This window comes from Crinia signifera, chromosome 1 (genome assembly GCF_055691185.1).
Source record: "Crinia signifera chromosome 1, ASM5569118v1, whole genome shotgun sequence".
Taxonomy (NCBI): Eukaryota; Metazoa; Chordata; class Amphibia; order Anura; family Myobatrachidae; genus Crinia; species Crinia signifera.
In genome coordinates this window covers 201,637,389-201,658,778 of record NC_139217.1, presented here as the reverse complement: position 1 = coordinate 201,658,778, position 21,390 = coordinate 201,637,389, and the positions used below count along the sequence as shown (strand labels likewise).

The 21,390-nt window shown below is 43.6% G+C and overlaps 1 protein-coding gene across 2 annotated transcripts in view; it reads right to left on the bottom strand.

Moving 5' to 3' along the window:
• Window positions 1-6,672: 6,672 nt before the first annotated feature.
• CAPS (calcyphosine) overlaps window positions 6,673-21,390 on the bottom strand; it is a 25,161-nt gene continuing 10,443 nt past the window's right edge. For both annotated transcript variants that reach the window (XM_083179173.1, XM_083179172.1), the window contains exons 2-5: window positions 18,159-18,302; window positions 15,441-15,618; window positions 9,219-9,428; window positions 6,673-7,369 (exon numbers count right to left, since the gene is read on the bottom strand). In XM_083179173.1, coding sequence (XP_083035299.1) covers window positions 7,268-7,369; window positions 9,219-9,428; window positions 15,441-15,618; window positions 18,159-18,295 — 627 coding nt within the window. In that variant the 5' untranslated portion in view covers window positions 18,296-18,302 and the 3' untranslated portion in view covers window positions 6,673-7,267. The remainder of the gene's footprint in view (window positions 7,370-9,218; window positions 9,429-15,440; window positions 15,619-18,158; window positions 18,303-21,390) is intronic.

The following is a 21,390-nucleotide window of genomic DNA, read 5'->3' as shown; positions in this document are numbered from 1 at the left end:
ACTGACAGTTATATATATAAAAAAAAACCTGCAGCCCCAAAAAGGGGGGGTAGCAGACACAAAATATAGCACTCTCTATCACTATCTCTCTATCTCTCTATCTCTCACTATCTATCACTATCTATCACTCTATGACACTGCAGCAGCAGCACTGACAGTTATATATATATAAAAAAAAAACCCTGCAGCCCCAAAAAGGGGGGGTAGCAGACACAAAATATAGCACTCTCTATCACTATCTCTCTATCTCTCTATCTCTCACTATCTATCACTCTATGACACTGCAGCAGCAGCACTGACAGTTATATATATATATAAAAAAAAAACCTGCACCCCCAAAAAGGGGGGGTAGCAGACACAAAATATAGCACTCTCTGTCACTATCTCTCTATCTCTCTCTATCTCTCTCTATCTCTCTCTATCTCTCTATCACACTGCAGCAGCAGCAGGAAGTCACAAGAAGTCAGATCCAGGAAGCATCCAGCACGCTACAAGCAGTGATCAGGTGATCAGGTAAGGTATTTGCAAGGATCAGGTAAGTATTTGTAAGGATCAGGTCAGTATCACGGCAGATAGGCACGGTGACCGCTCTGCACGCAATTCCAGACCGGAATGGCGTCTGCAGCGCAGTCACCGTTAGTTTAAATGTCGCGCCTTGGCTGTGATTGGTCCGTGGGTCCCACGGAACAATCACAGCCTTGGGGGCAGGTGGGGTGAGGTGTCGTCGTCACCGATGACCCCCTCATGCCCCCTGACGCCCGGCGGTGATTGACACCTGTGTTACCGAGCGTCTGATTCGCTGGTAACACAGGAAAACGCTGTGAATGGCTGTTCACACTGAACAGCCAATCACAGCGATCGCCGACGGGGGGGCGGCATCGCAGCCCCCCCTGGGCATGCAGGGACATGTCTGCTGTCAGGGACAGCAGACATCGTCCCTCTGTCACTGCGTCTCTAGACGCAGTGACAGTTTAAAGTCATGACGTACATTTATGCCATGTGTCGGGAAGTACATCCCGACCATGACGTAAATGTACGTCAAATGTCGGGAAGGGGTTAAGGGGTTTATTCTAGTTCATTCTTTCTGACAAAATCCTTCTTAGATGGACAAAACCATGTGCACTGCAGGGGGGCAGATGTAACATGTGCAGAGAGAATTAGATTTGGGTGAGTTATTTTGTTTCTGTGCAGGGAAAATACTGACTGCATGATTTTACACTTCAATATAGATCTCACTTTGAAGAAAAACCCCACCCAAATTTAATTCTCTCTGCACAAGTTACATCTGCCCCACCCGCAGTGCACATGGTTTTGTCCATCTAAGAAGGATTTTGTCAGAAAGAATGGACTAGAATAACTCCCTAAATGTGGGTGGAACAAAACATTCATCAATCTTGTATTTGTGGGGTTGGAGGCCTGAGAAGTGAGTTTTCTCAGCACACAGGCTGAACACCAAGGGGAATGAACACTTCAGCCAAGGATTTATACCACTCATTGTGGTATCAACCAGCTGCTTAAATGATGGCTTCACCTTTTTAAAAAAAAATATACAAAGCTGTATTGGTTCCTTGGACATTTAAAACATTTAACTGCACCATCCCAGACCAATGCTTAAAAGGTTGAAGAGTGTGTTGGTTGATTCTTATTGAACTGGATTGGTACATGCATGGTCTTAAAAGTGCAGGTCTGTTATGATGTCTACCACTGATATGTCTAGAAACTAATATATTAATACAAGCACTGTTTTATTACATACTATAACTTAGCTGGAACAGTGTGGCTATTGCAACCAGAATTCTTGAGACCAATGGCGTTTCATATAGTGTAGTAAAGACCGTGTTGAAGGCTATAAAGCTGAGTTCAGAATGACCTCCAGTGTGTATGCGTGCTCACGCAGTCACTAGTTATACTGCGCTATGCATCACAGTGGCATGCATGTTAAATGAAGGACGGAACAGAGATCATTCCATCCTTTATTAACATCATCCCAGAGTGTACGGATTTCCTGGGCTCATGTCATGTTGCTGCAGTGAGAGGCCGGCTTTAGTTATGTTTTTAGGCATTTGTGTAATTTAATTTGTGATAATGCCAACGTTAAACAATAAGGCCCCCATTTACCATTGATCGCATTTACAATGCGATCTAGGCTACAATGGGCTATCGCCATACCAGAATGGCAATAGCCCAGGGGTGCGATGCGGGGCTGCCTGATGTTAATACATCGGGCAGCTTCGCATCCCCCATAGAAACCTAAGAGGGATGCGGCCGGCGGCGCTGCAGGGGGGATCGCAGCAGGTATCGGCGATTCCTTCTGCGGTCCCCTGTGATACATTTCAGTGATACTTAATATTTGCGGTTAACCCATTTTCGGGGATTTAGCCGCAAATATTAGTTGATAAATGGGCCCATCAGTGTTAGATGAGCTCTATGCTCATTTCAAGCTGAACTGCTGAAACGGATTCAGTACGAAATACCGACGCCGGAATACCGACAAGGGGGCGCTATGCTCGGCACACTATTTTATTCTCCCTCTGTGGGTGTCGTGGACACCCATAGAGGGAGAAATTGCGGTGGTTGGGATTCCGGTGTCTGTATTTCGACCACGTGGATTTTGACTCCATCCAGCTTTTTGAGAATAATCACTGTACAAGATGGGAGCAGTTTAACCCAGTATTAGCTCTAAACAATGAGTAGTTTTTCCCCACATGCTGACACTGAAAGGTACCCTTGTTTGCGTTTCAAGGTAGATTGCACGCTTGCACTAGTTTCTCAAGCATACACATAAAAGACCTGTAGTTATTCAGCAAAGAACACTTTTTTTTTTTCATTAGTCCACAGCTACTGGCAGGTGGGTGAGAAGAGCCCTACAACTGTCCACAATATGAAAGTGACTTTTAGAAATTATTCTGACCTTCAATTATGTTTTTTCCAAACTGTATTATTTAGTGGCTAGTTCCCAGCCTGTCAAAATAGAACATAATTGCCAAGTCAGCGAGCGAAACACTTGTATTCCCCACATAGCAGGCTATTCTGGTTCACTCCTTCTGGCAAATTACTTCTTAAGCTGTGTACACACGGAGGCGATAGGGGCTGAAATCGCTGGAAATATGGTCGCTGGCGACCATATTGCCAGTGATGGGAGTGTGCCCCGGTGATAAACCGCCGGGTGCGTGCTCCCGTTTTCAGCCCAGTTCTAATTGCTGGTCGCAGGAGCTTGTTCCTGCGACCAGCTGATTACCTCTGCGGCACCGCCTGGCAGAGATTCCCTTCAATCAGCGACCATCTCTGGTCGCTGATAAAAAGGAGAAACTGAGCAATATATCTCTGTGTGTACGGGGCTAAAGATGGTCAAAACCATGTGCACTGGAGGTGGGGTAGATGGCACTTGTGCAGAGAGAGTTAAATTTGGGTGGGGTTTTACTTCAAAGTGAGATCTATATTGCAGTGTAAAAATAAAGCAGTTAGTATTTACCCTGCACAGAAACAAAATAGCTCACCCAAAGCTGATTATCTCTGCACATTTCCATCTGACCCCCTGCAGTGCACATGGTTTTGACCATTTAAGAAGGAATTTGCCAGAAGGAGTGAACCAGAATAATCCCCATAGAGGTGATGAGCAGAGTCTTTTTTTCATATTAGATATTTATGGCTGTTTAGTAAACACAAAAAAATGACGTTTTATACAATTTAACACTACACATTGCCGCCATCCTGTTGTTTTCAATGTAAAAGATACCCCTTTCACACTACACAAATTACCCGTGTTTTCAGCAAATTACCGGGTTGACCATTTTTAACCCGGTAATGTGCTGCTGTGTGTGAAAGGGGGTCAGATTGCACCTGACAAAATGACTATATCCTGGTGTGAAAGGTACTCACCCAGCTTCTACTCACTCTGTGACAGCTGGCAGGTCCTGGCAACAAAACTGGTGGGTGCTGGCGACATAGCTGGGGCACGAAGTTGGTGGGTCCTGAGGATGTAGTGCCGGACCGGGGAGATCCCATCTGTGTGGGGGTGGGACAGGTGCTGGTCAGGAAGATCAGGTCTGTGGGGGGAGGGTGCTGGTCCGGCCAATCCCTGGTGCACGCACATCCCCCACATCCCACTCACAGCTCTAAACCAATCCCAGGCCTCCCCATCAGCATCCCACAAAGCCCACCTCCCGCCGCCTGCACTAAATCTCCCCCTCACGCCAAAAAATGCATGGACTAGGCTGGTGTGAAAGAGGCCAATCCGGGAATGTCCCTGCATGGTCCCATGACTGTATTCTCAGGTAAGTCCCTGCATTTTCTGGTGTGAAAGGGGTATAAGGCAGCCACAGTAGCTGTCAGGAGCTATCTATTTACACCGAATGCCTTCTGCTGCAGCAATGTGAGAAAAAAAATCATGCACTGTACTAATGTTTGGTACATTGCACATGCACCAAACCTGTACAGCGCAACATGCGCAGTACAGGTTTGTGGGGTATGGGTCCTGTGACCTCAGACTCAGTGAGCCTGCAGATGGCAGTGAATACTTACACCAGACACCTTCTGCTGAATGGTGTATGGTCACTAGGTTGACATACAAAAGGTCAACATGCATTAAGTCGCCCATTGAAGGTCGACATGCCTTATGTCAACACACTCAAAATATTGACATGGCTTTAGGTCAGCACAAGCATTAGGTCGACATGGGCTTTTAACCTTTTTTTTTTCTGAGCCAACATGTGCTGACAGGCGGTATATCATGCCCTAGGGCCTAGGGCATGGAGAGAGAAAAGAATAATGTGCCAAGCATAGTGAGGCACCGTGCCCAAACCATGCGAGGGGATGTGGTGCAACAATTTGGTGTCCATGTCAACTGTGTCAACATTCGGAACAAAAAAAATTGAAAACCCCCATGTCGACCTTTTGACTGTCGACTTTCCCCATGTCGACCTAATGCTTGCATAAAGCCATGTTAACCTTTTGAGTCGACATTTGGTTGTCCTAATGATCCACACCCCTGCTGCATTACCGCATCGCTGCTGCTTCTAAAATGCTTTATATAACTAAACCAGAATCACTGCCATTGTTTGAAGATCCCATAGGTGCAGAGGATGTGGGTAGCATTTGTTTGTGGCTGGACATAATGAGCCTCAAGGGGTAGCCCTGCGAATACACTGGGTATTTCAACAAAGCATTTAATCCGATCGTAGACTGTGAATTGTTTGTAAGCAGAGAGAGCAGGAACCCAGAGTTGGGGTGTTCTGTATTGCCATTGTCTTTTCATTATGGCCCTCATTCTAGTTTGATTGCTCCTCTGCACGTTCCCACAGGGGAGCGATGTTAGTGACTGTGCATGAGCATAAACATTTATGCGCACCACAGTGCGGGTGGGTGGCGTGGGGCAGTGGGCCGTGGTTGCGCCCATGGGTACGCCCAGCATTTCATGGGCATTCCCATGAAAATTTACTGGTGGTGCGGGCAGTTGACGTCAGCGGATGTCAGTTGCCCACCCGCTTCTAATACAGGGGCCCACAGATCTAAGACATCAGAGAGGTGTCTTAGATCTGCGAGGGTTTGCAAAATCATTTCATGGTCGGCGACCATCGAATGATTTTTCCCCTGTGCACCAGGCTGCAAATGGATGGTTATGCTAAACATCAATTCACATGCGTGCAGGGAAATCAGAGTGTGTGTGTGTGTGGGGGGGGGGGGGGGGGGGGCGGCGTTTAGATGACCCGCAAAGCTTGGTCTATATACCTCCATCCCAGCTTTGCCAGGCCAGCGGGTTGGGAGACATGAACCACCCACTGCTGCACTACATTGCCTAGCATGCCATAGCAGCACTCAAGTGCAGTTCTTAGAGGGTTTGAGAATGAGAAATCAGAATTCAGAAAGAGATGTCAATGGGCCCAATCCATACCGGATCATATGGCTGCAAATAGACATGTGCATGTGTACGGCCCGTAGTATGCATGTGCTACCCCGTGCTGTGATGAAAGCCTGCTGTTTTTTTTTTCTAATCCCTGGCTGTTCGCAATTTGAATGGCAAGAAGACGGTGTTTGGGGGGTGGTAACTGGCATTTTATTGGAGTGTCAGGGAAAATGCAGGTGTGCCAAAGCTTTTGCAGGGAGGGTGTTTTTGACGTCAGCTCTGGCCACGATCAGCTTGATTCTACCACAGGCGCTTAGTAAATCCTGAACACAATGTGAAAATCATTTGATGGGGAACAGATTGCGAGTGGATTTGCAGGCCAATCACAGATCCAGCTCCTTTGCACATGCCATGCTAAGAGGTTTTAGCAGTCACCTGAAGGCAAGTGTATGAAAATTGATTCTGTTCCTTTGGACAAATGTTCCAGTGAGTCATAGTTGAAATACCCCAAACTATCATATGCATAAGATACTGCGCACTATCCACATGATAATATACAGTTTCACGTGCAACAATCTGATTTTCTATAAAGTGATAAACGAGGCTTTAACTGCCAACTCTAGCAACAGAAAACCTTCTATCTCGGCATTTACTCCTGCTTACCAAACTCATTCCTACTATTCCCCCGACTTATAAAGTTATGGATGATACTAAAGAGAACAATCTTGTTTTATAGAAGTATATTGATGTTAAAGTCAAGAAATAGTTTAAATGTACAATACACTGCTGTAAACGTATAAATAAGAGAAGGAGCACTTTTTGTTGCTTTGTTTATTTTTAGCTTAAACTTGAAATGTGGCAAATTGTACAAATGTAACTTTTATACTACATCTAACTGAAGATTAGATACCTTCTATAGAAGAATGTAACATACTGTATATACTTCCCTGCAGATTTTAGGTATGCGGGGATCTGGACATAGCCATCTTCTGTCTACATCTGTACTGCCATCTAAAAATCATCTGGCTGTCCCCAGCAGTCTCAACCAAATAGTGTGAAAGCAACGTGTGCTACCTACAGTACTTGCAAGCCACCTGCTTTGATTTCTATAACATGATCATGCTGGCCATGTGTCTAAGCCGCTCACACTTTTGAAAACTAATTTAAATGCTGGGATGTCCAAACTCAGACAGTCCAAATCCATGGGGCCATCACATATCCAAGAATAAAGACAATACCAGTGGTGGCAATGCCTGCTTCTTCCCTGTTTCTCTTCCCTTCGGAATAAGCCAGAGCACTGTACATAGATGAGAGCCGAGACTGCAATCCCCCTCTAGTGCAGTAGTGTGCCAGTGGGTTATATTTTTTCTAGCATCTATGCTTCTACATGGTGAATTTACTTTATTTAGCTTTATAGTAACAATTTTAGATTTTCCACTCATTCTTCATCATAACAACAAAATAAGCATCACTGTCTATGGACGCGCTGACCCCACTGTAGTAATTCAGGAATTCTTCTGCTGTCACCTGGACAAAACAAACATGTGGTTAGAGATACTGGAATTGGGTCTTATTCAGACCGGTCACAGCCCTGCAATTTCACAAGGCGGACAATTAGTGAATGATTGCCATTGCATACGGATTGTAGCCCGCATGTGCATGGCCATTTAGAAAAAAAAATACAGAGTCTTTTCTGCTTACTAGCCATCGGCTCTTGCCCGACCAGCAATCCACTGGGAGCTACCTGTGCTGCCCTTAGACATCAGCGTTCATCTGCCCCGCGCTAACACGGTTGCAGGAAAAAGTGGCATTAATCCTACAGTCATTAGCTTGGCTACCTGATTTGCAGGGCTCTGCTAAATCACCGCACTGCGATCAGGTCTGAATAACCTCCATTGTTGGAAGGTGATCAGCACATTGCGGAAAAATCACTAAGATGTGAATTCTCTTTAACATGAGAAGTTGATATGGTCAACCAATCAGATGCAATCTTTTATCTTCTAGTAGATGCTAAATAAATAAGAAGTAGATTCTGATTGATTACCCATAACAACATCCGATGTGAAATAGAACTCTTAAATTGAAAAGGAACAAAATTTAAAAGGAACCAACATAGTACAGAGAGACAACAGGTAAGTTAAGTTGAGTCTCCTATATCCAAAATATTTGTGGTGGAAAAGTATTTTGGATATCAGATTTTCTGTCGTTTGGAATATTTGCTTTCCCTAATGAGAGGACTCGGCTGGGACACAAGTCCACACACAAAATGCATTTATATTTTCTATACACACATAGCATGATGGTAAGCTTAGCAAATATTGTTAATTTTGTGCATGAAACTAATTTTGTATACTGTACAAACACAAAAGTGTACTGCATAAACACATTATAAGCACAAGCTGAAAAATATACAGTATTTTTAATAAATAAACAAGATTTATGTACATTGCGCCATTAGAAAGTAAAGGTCTCTATCTCAATCGCACTCAAAGATTTGGGAATTTCGATATGGGAGACTCAACCTGTATTAAACAAAATGGTCAACTTACAAAACTTATATGTATCTCTTTAATTGAAACAGTTATTTACCTCTATGGAATCCATTTTCCTGGTGTACATGTGTGTACATTTTTCTGGGTGTTTATGTGTACCTGGGATGGACCAATACATTGACCAGCTTCTATTATAAATGTATTAGTGTATTACTGTTTCGAGAGGCAAGTATTGGATCAGTGGTAAGAATGCTGGTCCTTGTAATGTCATATAGGAAGAACTTTAGCCGTCTGCAGGTTAGCTCTCTTTATGGAAACACATCCCTATATTACCAGTAGTGGTGCTATTATCATGTAGTGTTGACAGAGCTGATATAAATACCATATATTTACAAATGTGTGTAACCTAGTCTGCTGCATTTTATTACTATGTAGGGTGTAAAGCTGGCCATACATCTGGACGACCAGCTTGCGATCTGGATCGTGTCACAATTTCCCCGGCAGCTTCCCAGACACACATTAGAACTTATGTGTGTAATTTCACATAAGATCTATTGTAAGTTCTGCAACTCGTAGCATACTGAACGTTAGTAGCAACTTCAGGTTTTATACACAGCACATATGATCACCGGATCGACCTTAAGGCCTACAGGACCGCGCATCGTACCTAAGCAACATACACAATGCCTGAAATTGTTCTGATATATGGCCAGCTTAAGGCTCTTGCTAGCCCACTGTAGAGAGCTGGAGGAATTTGTGTCTTTTATTTTTTTTTTTTTTTTTTTTTATTCAATAATTTTTATTGAGATTTTGCTTAGAACAAAAATAATAAAACCCCATACAGATATGTGTCTTTTGTTTCTAATTTCACGTTCATACTGTACCTGTCCATCCTTCGTGTTCGGTGAGTCAAAGTTGTCCAGAAAATGTTGGAATACTTGTCTCTCATTCCACTCTCCATTCTTATACTTCTGGTGACATTTTGGGTTGTACACCCCCTTGAGGTCTTCAATAGTAACCAGTCCATCACCTGTTTTGTCCATTTTATGAAAAGCCTCTAGTATGACTTGCCTGCGAGCATTAGACATTGGTGGCTACGGAAGACAGTACATGAAGTCATTGTTATTCCAGCTCCCCTGTTTATTAGGTGCCCACACTTAGCATTTTAGTGGCTGCAGCTCCCCTAGACTACCACAGTTATTAGTTCAAACTGAGCATATTTTCTGTCTACCTTTTATGTAATGCCTGCAGTTTGTCCTCTGTGCCAGGGATGTTTAGATAAAGTAGGAGGAAGGAAATATAATAAATTCTTGAGCTTTAAAAACCTAGTATGTCCTAAAGATTGTGTGATTAAGTGTAGAGCACATTTGTGTTATATTTTCTCATACCCTCATTTCCAGCAAAAGTTCACAAACGTGGCCCTCAAGGCACCCTCAATAGTATATCCATGCTGGGCCACAGATATCATAATTACTATCTCGGTCAATTGGATTTAACAGCCTGTGATGAGCCACGTAAATCCTTAAAACCTTGTCCATTGGGGTGCCTTGTTTACCGCATTCAGGATTTTCTGCTTTTGTATGCTGTTTTGAATATTTTAAAAAGGGTCTAACCCTTGAGGTAACCACAAACCTCATCCACATCCTGGTCAGCACCAGACTGGGCTACTGTAACCACCTTCTAACTCAGGGCTGGGCAAAACCGTCCCTCCAGATGTTGATGAACTACACATCCCAGGATGCTTTGCATTAGTTTTGCTATGTGGCCATGCAGAAACTGATGCAAGGCATGCTGGGATATGTAGTTCATCAACATCCGGAGGGCCGGTGTTGCCCAGCCCTGTTCTAACTGGTCTTCCAGACTCCCACCTGTCTTCAATTTTCAATCTATCCTCAATGCTGCTGATCAACTCATCTTCCACTTCAAATGTACTGCTTCTGCTCTTTCTCTCTGAGGGGTAAATTTACTAAGATGGGAGTTCTATTGAAGACGGGATGTTGCCCATAGCAACCAATCAGATTCTATCTATTATTTTGTCGAAGGTGCTAAATAAATAACAAGTAGAAACTGATTGGTTGCTATTGGCAACATCCCATCTTCAGTAGAACTCCCATCTTGGTAAATGTATCCCCTACAGCAGGGGTGGCCACAGGGGTGCCGAGAGAGAGGGGGGGAGCAGGTACAATTTACCCGGGCCCGGGCCTGTCAGGGGGGCCCTGGTCTGGACACACAGTTTTTTTTTATTTGGTGGCAAGTACCCCCAACATGACCCATTCCATTAGGTACAAAATGCTCTGTTCCTGGACTTCCCTGCCAGTGGTAGTTACAGAGGTTGGACTCCCGCACAGTCCAAAATTCAAAGAGGGGCAGTCACATCAACTGCCACTGAGTCCAGGACAGTGATGCTTAGGGTGTCAGTATATGTGACCCCCCCCCCCCCCCCCCTTTTGAATGTTGGACTGTGCTGCAGGCTCACATCTGTAATTGCCACTGGCAGGGGAGTCCAGGAACAGAACATTTTGTACCTAATGAAATGGGCCATGTTGGAGGGTATGTGTAAATCCTTTGCAAAGAGCATGTAACCCCTGGCAGAGCATGTTAACCCCTGGCAGAGCATGTAAATCAGGGTAGACAGGTTAATCCCTGGCACAGAATGTTAACCCCTGGCAGAGCATGTTAACCCCTGGTAGAGCATGTTAACCCCTGGTAGAGCATGTTAACTTCTTAATATGCAATGAGCATTACGGTGTGTGACATAACGTGTAATGAGCATTATGGCATGTGGTATAATATGTAATGGGTGTGTGACATGTCTAATAGACATTACAGTGTCAATTTTTGTACGTGTATCCACCTTGGAAGCAGTGGCGTAACACCGGGTCCGCAGACTGTGCGGGGATCTCCATCCGTGGGGGCCCCAGGAAGTTGTTGTACCGGGGCCAGGATTTCTCTTGGCGGCCCTGGGTGGCCAAACCTGTCCTCAAGATCTACCAACGGTGCAGGTTTTCCAGGCAACCTGTGGATCTATAGTAGGAATGAATGCAGCATGTTTTAAAATGTGACAGTTAGTAATGACTACCGCTGTGCACCAGCTAGGTAACCTGGAAAACGTGGACCGTTGGTGGATCTCGAGGACCGGTTTGGCCATCCCTGCCCTACAGTGTCTCCCCTTCTCCTTTAGAACATAAATTAATTTACTCACGATCACCTACAAAGCCTTTGTCTATTATATCCCCCTATAACTCACACTTCCGCCTACCCACTTCGCTCTGCCAGCGGCTTCTCACAACTGATTGCTTACTATTATTCCTGCCTCTTAGATGTTGCCTTTGCCATCCCCACCTCCGGCATGATCTCCCTATAGATATCAGACTGTCCACCTCTCTTAAAAGCTTTAAACAGGCTTATAAAACACACTCCTTTTAATAAAGCCTTCCAGCTCATATCCTAGGTGGTATATCAAAAGAAGTGGAAACCTTTGAAAAAGTTGCACTCTAGCGGCAAAACGTGTATTAATTTTGGCATGCCATACTGTGACCGGACCAGCCCTGGATCTTTCATCTCCGGCATAAGGGCACCAAAACCCTACATCCCATGATATTACCTCTGCAACATTAACAGCTTTTTTCTTCTTTTAACCTATATGGACATCACCACTAAAATAATGGGTATCCTACCCCCTGCAGCCAACCATCATAAATAGAGGTATCTGGGGAAACCATATTTGCCGGGTAATTATTTATACAGGGGTACGGGGTACGTTTAAAGGAACAGACACTGGGAATCTACAATCTTATATTATCCAGCACTAGCTATATGGGTGACTACGCTGCTTTTGTTATCATGCGATGAGCAGCTATTCAAGTTTCTTTCATGTTTTTAATATTTCATGAATTTATTAAATTGTGTTCTGAAGCATATTCTTGAATCTGGTGCTTAATTAGCGCTTCACAACTGCAATTCAATTATAAACTCACACTCAAGCAGTCACAATATACTCACTTATTTGTTTGTTAGCCGTTCAGAGTGAGGGAAAAACTTTTGTTTAAGGTAAAAAATGTGCATACCTGCTTCAGAACCCCTTAAACACTCTCCCTAATGACTAATGAGTTGTTTATTCCTTTTTCTAGTTTTTTATTTGGTATTTTATTTTTTATTTAATCCTTTCTAATTGAACAACATTTCATAATCTTTTTTTTTTTTAATTTTAAAGCATAAATAAGCCACATTTTAAGAGATTCTAGCATTTTCTTTTCACATTATGATGCTACTAATGAAAATGTTCTGGTGTCCGGGAAGGTCTCCTCGCTTTTTCATACACTTCTTACTGAGCAATGCACCAGCGATTTGTGCGGAGCGATCTGGCACGGCCAGTGTTCTTTGGTGAGAGAAAACTGGTGATGACTAAATTTATACTGCATGCTCTATCAAGCTAGTCATCTAGTCTGGCGATGGGGATGCACGGGACCACGCACCGCCATCACTGGGTTGCCTAAATTCGGAGCGATCTAAGTGATCCAGTCAGATTGCTTAGAAATAGCGATACAATCGCCTGTGTGTATGCTGCCTATCAAGCAGGGCCATCTCCCTTATGTATTTTTCCTTATCTAAAGAACAGTATACCATCATCTCCTCCTCACCGAATGCAATGGCTCCGATTCCGGTTTCAACTGCCACTTTTTTCTGGCTATTATGGCTGCATGGGCAGCAGTGTTTTATATGTTTTATCTTGCATTGTATACATTGCTTTTTTATGCACTATGGGACTGATTCAGACTTGATTGCAAAAGCTAATCTTTTTAAAATGGGCAAAATCATGTGCACTGCAGGTGGGGCAGATGTCACATGTGCAGAGAGAGAGTTATATTTGGGTGGGTTGTGTTCAAAATTAAATGTAAAAATATAGCAGCCAGTATTTACTCTGCACAGAAACAAAATATCTAACCCAAATCTAACGTTCTCTGCATATTTGCGGCACCTGCAGTGCAAAATGGTTTTGCCCAATTGAGAAAGATTTTGCATTTGCAATCAACTCAGAATCAAGCCCTAAAAAAATAAAGGTCCTAATGAGTGCCTGTGTATGTGTTAGAAATTCAAGTTCCAGTGGGCAAGGAGTAATATACCCATACATATGTTATACACTTATCAGCTAACCACCTGCCTAATATTGTGTAGGCCCCTTTTTTGCTGTCAACAGTTCTGACCTGTGGAGTCATGGAGGTTTTTTTTTCCCTAACCAGAATTATCCTTCCCTTTTGGCACCTGAGTGACATCACAATCTGATTGAGCAGCTTGCCAACAAATGTGTTGTGGAGTCATGGGGCCTTATTTTGGTTCATTCTTTCTGACAAAATCCTTCTTAGATGGACAAAACCATGTGCACTGCAGGGGGGGCAGATGTAACATGTGCAGAGAGAATTAGTTTTGGGTGAGTAATTTTGTTTCTGTGCAGGGAAAATACTGACTGCTTTATTTTTACACTGCAATATAGATCTCACTTTGAAGTAAAACCCCACCCAAATCTAATTCTCTCTGCACATGTTACATCTGCCCCACCTGCAGTGCACATGGTTTTGCCCATCTAAGAAGGATTTTGTCAGAAAGAATGAACCAAAATAAGGCCCATGGAGTGCACAAGACCTTTGAAGATGTTCCTTTAATGTTGAGGGCCAAGTCAACCCTTTGGACTCGTCATCATGTACTACAAACCATTCCTGAACAATTGTGCAGTGTGATAGGATGCATTACCCTATTAAAGAGGCCACTGCCATCATCGAATACCGTTGGTCTGTTTATGATGCTGTTTTTTGTTATTTGAATACAAAAGATTTTCCAACAGAACATTTCCCAGAGAATCACACTGCCTCCGCAGGCTTGCATCCTTCTCAGAGTTTGCCTCTCCTTGGACCACTTTTCATAAGTACTTCCCCTTCTCATTGCATTCTAACATTGCTTAACTGCCTTCAAGTCATCTGAAATAGTGAATCCTAAATCCCTTTACTTCTCAGTAGTTTCCATTATAGTGCCATGTATACTAGATTTAGCCTTTCAGCTTGAGACTCAAGAGCATGATTTTGCACTTTTTGAGATTTCACTGTATTTTCCATGCTCTTGGCCATTACTCTAATCTAAATAGATCCTAAATGTTTTACCCCTTCTGTTGTATCTACCCTCTTGCTTAATTATGTGTCCTCTGCAGAAAGGCATACTTAGTACCATTTGTAATGTTACAAACAAAGATATTAAAAAGCACTGGCACTAGTACATATCCCTGGGGTACTCTACTGGTAACCTTTCCCTCCTGTGAGTGTACTCCATTGACTACAAATCTCTATTTCCTAGTCTGCAACCAAGGAGGTTTGTTTATTATTCAGCAATGTTTGAATGTGTCAAAAGCCTAATGTCTGGAGATATGTTGCATCTACACCCCCCCCCCCCCCCCTTAGTCACTTGTCAAAAATGTCAGTACATCTTGTTTGGCATGACCTCCCCATGGTATTTAGGATCCCCTAAATTGTAGGATTTTTGGTATCCCACGACTCTAGTGTGTTCATTATTTTTCCCTACTACTGATGTCAGGGTCATTGATCGATAGTAATTGCCTCTTCCTCGCATCCACTTTTGTGCAATGGAGTTATATTTATTCTTTTCTAGTCCTCTGGAATTACTCCTGTAGTTAGCGACTGGTTGAGTTATTCTCTTAACGGAGTTACCAGGTCCGATTAAGCTCTTTTAGGTATCATTGGATGTATCCCATTTGTTTCTCTACTTTTAGTTTTTCAGAGTTTTGTTGTGGACTTTATCTACCTTACCTGCTTCAATAGTTTGTGTGTATGTTTTATATAGCAGCCTTGTAATTGCCTGGGTAATTCCGGTAATGTTTTAAGTAATGTGTCAGGAGAAACTGCAGCATTCACAGAACTGTTTGTATAGTAACAAACTTTTGTGAAAAATAACACCTAGCTGCTTGTGACAGGTTTCAACTTAATAACTTAATCAACTTAATAACACAAACATAAGAAAAGGTTTGAGAAACTACAATCCTTAAGAAATAAGGACATGTACAGTAGTAAATGCAATTAAAGCCTATCTTCCTCAGTTCTTACCCTGACCGAGTTTAAGAATTCATCAAAGTTGATTATTCCATTTCCATTTGTGTCAAATTGCTCGAAAAGTTCCTGTATTTCTTCTGGCTTTAGCGGTACACCATAGTTTTGGAGTCCCTTGGAAAATTCTTCTAAATCTAAAGAGTTACTGTAGTTATCATCCATGATACGAAATGCCCTGTTTAAGGAAAAATAGAAAATGAACAAGAAGGAAGTGGAGAAAGTTAGGGCTGACTAATACATGTGTACAACATATGATTGCCTCATACTGTATTACATATGTAATAAGGGCTTTAAGTAGTACTGGAGAGGTCGTGGAACTCATTTCCACTTGAGTAACAGGGGAACCGGGACAAGGGATCTACAGCAAAAATATAGACAACCATTAGGTCGACACCATTAGGTCGACACGATTAGTCCGACAGGCAAAAAGGTTGACATGTGAAAAGGGCGACATACAAAAAGGTCGACACTACCATTAGGTCGTCAGTGTCTAGGTCGACAGTAAAAAGGTCGACGTGGGGTTTTTTACAGTTTTTTGGCCCAAATGTCAACACAGTCGACATGGACACAGTGTGAAGTGAACCGCTGCCCCTCGCAATTCTTCGGGCACGGTGCCTCGCTGCGCTTGGCACACTATTTTATTCTCACACCTCGCCCTAGTGGATGGTAGGGCATGAAATACCGCCTGTCGGCACGTGTCGACTCAAAAAATAGTGGAAAAACCCATGTCGACCTTTTGACTGTTGACCTAGACACTGTCGACCTAATGGTAGTGTCTACCTTTTTGCATGTCGACCTTTTTGCATGTCGACCATTTGCGTGTCGACCTTTTTACATGTTGACCTTTTTGCTTGTCGAACTAATGGTGTGGACCTTATGGTTGTCTATCTTTTTGCTGTAGACAAATAGTCCGGATACCGTAAAAGGAGGGGTGGAGCGCAGGTGGATGAGAACCATGGAGCCACCAGGACATGAGGAGGGGGAAGTGTCTCCAGCTGGTTAGTGACACTAGTGCCCCCTGCATCATCTATTGATGTGTGTGGTGGCACAGGCTTTTCTATAGGAATTACTGTGCAGGGCTGTGGTGGAGGTGTAACTAGTTCCACCTACAATTACAGGTGGTGGAACCCAGTTCCGCCCCTTACCCACTGGAACCCCTGGCTGTCTCTCTACTCATATTTCGCTTCTGTCTGCATCCCCCTCCATTTCCATCACAACCCCTTTGCTTTTATTATCCTCTCCGTAGACCCTCTTTCCTTTCTCTTTGCATTTTCTTCCTTTATTGGGTCATCTATTCTATGGGTGTGGTATAAGGTTCCGACAGTCGGGATCCCGACAGTCATTAGCCCGACGTCGGGATCCCGAATGGCCGGACTCAGACAGCATGGCGAGCGCAACAAAGCCCCTTGCGGGCTCTCTGCGATCACCACGCTGCAGGCACGGAGGCTCGCTACGCTCACCACCTATTCTATTCTCCCTCTATGGGGGTCATGGACTGCGGGGGGAGGGAAAATAAAAAAGAAAAAAAGGGAAACCTCGTTTTGACCCTTTTTCTGTGTCAATTGTTGATATGTCGACCTTTTGTTAACGTCGACTTAGTGCATTGTCAACATTTTTGAATTGTCAATATATATTGTCTGTCGACCAATATTGGTTGATCTATTGACTGCCGACCGGATCCCATATTACTTATGGCGCTACTAGTTATTCCACTCCCCTGTATAATATAACTGGGATAAAGGGCAAACAGCAAAAAAACAGTCAAAGGGATGAAGAAAGAGATTGTTATTAGAGGTCAATTGACTTCTAGCAATCAACCAGTGATTATTTTAATAGACCTGCTGCACATAAGCAATGAAAATATATTCTATGAGATTGCTAGGAGATTCTTGTACTCTTGGAATAACCCATATTTGCTTCAGGGAGACTGTGAAGGTGGCACATTTAAGCGCTGACATGTACTGCTACATCTGAGAAGTGTATAATAAAGGGACTTGCATCCAAATGTACATAATCAGTTTTCTATTGTACTTGTTGACGAAAAGACACTAATACATGCAGGGCTTGTTCATGTATTGTGTTTTACAAGTGGTTCCTTATAAATGGCCATGAGAAACCTTGTTTAAAATGCATGGTGCTGTGCAGCTCGGCAGGTACAGCATATGTTCCACCCTGTGTGATAACTGTACTGTCTCTGCTTATATTGGTACCTACCTGGCTGCTGCAATGACCAGTGGTGCCGCTGATGGCTGCCTAGGCGCTGTGCAGCTCAGCGGGTATGTGTTCCCTGCGTCTATATCCCCCAGGGTACTTCTAGCGTATACCTGTATGTATTTTCATACCTGTCACTGTTTAGCTGTAACTAACTGGCTGTTGCACAGCAATCCAAGTAAAATTCCTAGTATATGCAAGTATACCTGGCCAATAAAGCTGATTCTGATGAAGCCCTTGTGCTTTATAACTAATGCAGGGACATGGCTCTGATGATTACATTTGAATGTACAGTATATATCCCAGGTTTCTTCATCCCCCCCCCAAAAAAAAAATGTTATAGCTGCATAATATGTGTTAGGTGAACTCAGGGAGATTGCTACTATTTCAGGGAGCCTCCTGCAGAATTCAGGAGGGTAGACAACTATAAGCCCAATATAAGACTTTCAGTAGTGAAGAAAAAATGCATATGATGCAATATCACAGATTTTGTTTTCAGTTTACCTTCCCAAGCCTTTAATCCCAGATGCTCCTCTTGCAAGGCACTGCAATCTCAATTTCTCCAATGGGTCCTGGCACTGTGAAATCTGGCGTCGCGCCTTCTCCATCATGTCTCGCTCCAGTTGGGATATGGCCGCCATGAGTTATCTGCCACAAACAACATGCAGCATTATTGATAAGGGATATACCCAGTTTTCAGTTCAGTTTTCAGCCCTGTTATTTACTTATTTATTATTCACTTAAACTTGTTTTTTAGTTGTATATGTTCATACAACATAAAGCCACAGATTGTTCTGAGCTACTGTATAAATGCTATGTGCTTTTATTTCTGCTGGAGATAGCCGAAAAAGGGGACGGGCAGGCATCGACCCGCCTGCGTTCCCAGGGGAACGACAAGTGTTTTCATGGGGACGTCCATAAAACACTGGGCGTTCCCCTGACTGCCCCCTTCCCTAACCTACACTTGTGCACAGGGAGTCTGCACATATGCATATTTGCACATACGCCGACCCCCACCATTAGAAACGGGGGCAAATTCTGATGGGGTCTGAATTACGCCCTTTATTTGCCTTTATTCTACCAGTTTATCGCTCCAAGGGTTAGTACATGTCTTCAACTGTCAGATTTCTCACCGTGTATATGGGGCCTAATTCAGTCCTGATCGCAGGGCACATTTTGTTTGCTAATGGATAAAAGCATGGGCCTAACTCATATCCGATCGGAACAGGTTGAATTATGGCCCCGTTACGATAGTGCGGGGGTCTACACATGCGCATATTTATGCATGTGCAGACCCCGTGTGCTAACACCTTCGGCGAGCAACACACTCATCGCGGCATTTGCACTGGAAGGGGAGGGAGAGGGGTGGACACCGGGCCAGAGCAGGTGAACAACCAGCTTTTTTTGGGCATCCCCATGAAAATGTTGGGCATTCCCGTGGGCACGCAGGCGGGTCGATGGCTGGTGGCTGATGTCATATGATGTCAGCGCCCTCCCCCTTTTCGGCCATCTCCAGCTGAAATAAAAGTACAGTTTTCACTGACTATTATTTCTGAAAGGGAGAGAAATCATTCGTCCACGACCATCGAATGATTTCTCTCCTCTTCGGCTGCTTGCGAGAGGATGTGCACTGCAGGTGGAGCTAACACAAAATGTGCAGAGAGTTATTTGGGTGAAGACTAAATCACAGTGTAAAATCATAGTGTAAAAATAAAGCAGCCAGAAACCAAATATCTCACCCAAATCAAATGCTGTAGACACACAGTGAGATTTGCGCTATCGATTTTGATGATATAGTCCCCCGTCTACTTGGCCCCGTCCTCCATGTTCGGGGTTTGGGCAAGCTAAGACTCCGCTAGTGAATGACTTCGGCGAGTTTCACATTCTCTGGGAAGGGAAGGCCAGGGGCGGGCAGTGGGCGGCAGCAGGGAACGCCCAGCATTTTATTGGTGTCCCCATAAAAACGCTGGGCGTTCCCCTGAGAACGCAGATGTGACGATGCCTCAGTGTGATCAGGGTGGGTGGCTGACATCGGCGTCCACCCTGAATTAGGTGGATAGCGGCCGGTATAATAGTCTGTCTATACTGACTTTTATTACCGAAGGGGAGAAAAATCAGCTGCAGGTCGCTGACCATCAAATTATTTCTCTCCCGTTTGGTCGCATGCGAGGGAATGTGTTCTCATACACATCCCCTTGCATGCTAGTACCAGGGAAGCAGGAGGAGAACAGCGTTTACCCGTGTGCCAGGCTGCAATTACATGCAGCCTAGCGAATCAGTCTGAATCAGGACCTTTATATCAGCCCCACCTACAGCTCACATGGTTTTGTCCATTTGCAAACAAAATGTGCCCTGAGATCAGGTCTGAATTAGGCCCATGGCCGCTATTGCTTTGTTCCTTCAAAGGGGAGAATTCCACCTCCCATGTGAAGGAACCAGGGAAATGTCTGCTGTTTGGTTGTGGCAACGGATACACCTGACTTGCAGCTCCACTTGCATCAGATGGTCATGCTAAATGATATCAGCATGTAAGACTGATAGATATTTTGTGATGAGTAGCGCAAATACTGAATAAAATGATCTGGCCGGTCTGCCAATATTAGGTGGATCATTCAGGTACTTGTATAGCGTTTGCTCAGTATAGCTAATGTGATAGATAAAGTGATTTGTAGTGGAATGACTCAGCTCCTTATGGTTTCCTGGTTACTGTTACTACATATTCTCTGATGATTACCCTTCAGTGTAACAGGAACCCCCTTGGTGATACTGAGTGTATAGATCTTGTAATATATAGATCAGAAGCCAGAAATAGACATCATCATTAACCTTTTTAACCATCAGAGAGATCTTTCCAGCATAAGCATCATGTTATATACACAGTGTTACTATGCTTCATTCTGCTGTAAATATGCTGAAAAGCATGAACACATTTTAGCACTGTAAAGCTTACTAGGAATAGATCAGGGTTGCCTACCCTCCCGGAAAGGCCGGCAGTCTCCCAAAAACCACTGTGCCCCCCCGATCGCAGCATTTAAATGCTGCAATCCGCGGGTCTCCGAGGAGGAGGCGGAGCTAAAAGGTCACAGTCGCGTCTTTTTAGCTTAATGACATCACGATCAAGCCCTGACCCCCGAACGGCTGCTGAAAGTCTCCTCTCTGGGCTTCTCCCGGAGAGGAGACTCTAAAAGTCGGCAACCCTGGAATAGATGTGTATTGGGCTGTGACTGTATTGTCTACTATTATGTAATGTGCTACAATAATATTCTAAAAGGAATTTATGGTTTTACTATGTAACTAATGTATTGATAGAATTTATTGTTTCTCATTATTTTTAAACTGCATTATCATTTATAGATTCAATGTACAGATCATAAGAACATTGTGATAAAAGGCAAGAAAACAGCACCCATCACATGAAACTCTTCATCCTGTCCCTAGCACCAGTCACATTGGGGGAGAGGAGGGGTGATGAAGGGAAACCTATTAAAGAAGACAGGTGGAAAAGTTACCCATAGCAACAAATCAGTTCTTACTGTAGCTATCCTGTATCTAATACTTGATAAATGATAACTAGTATCTGCTATAGGCATCTCTTCCATTTTGATATATCTCCCCAATGGGTTGATATCCTGCCAGCACCAATTGACACTATAGAATCAATTATAGCCAATGTACTATTCATTTGGGTACTGCCTTTATTTTAGGTGTGATATTTACATTGTAATATTGGGGCATG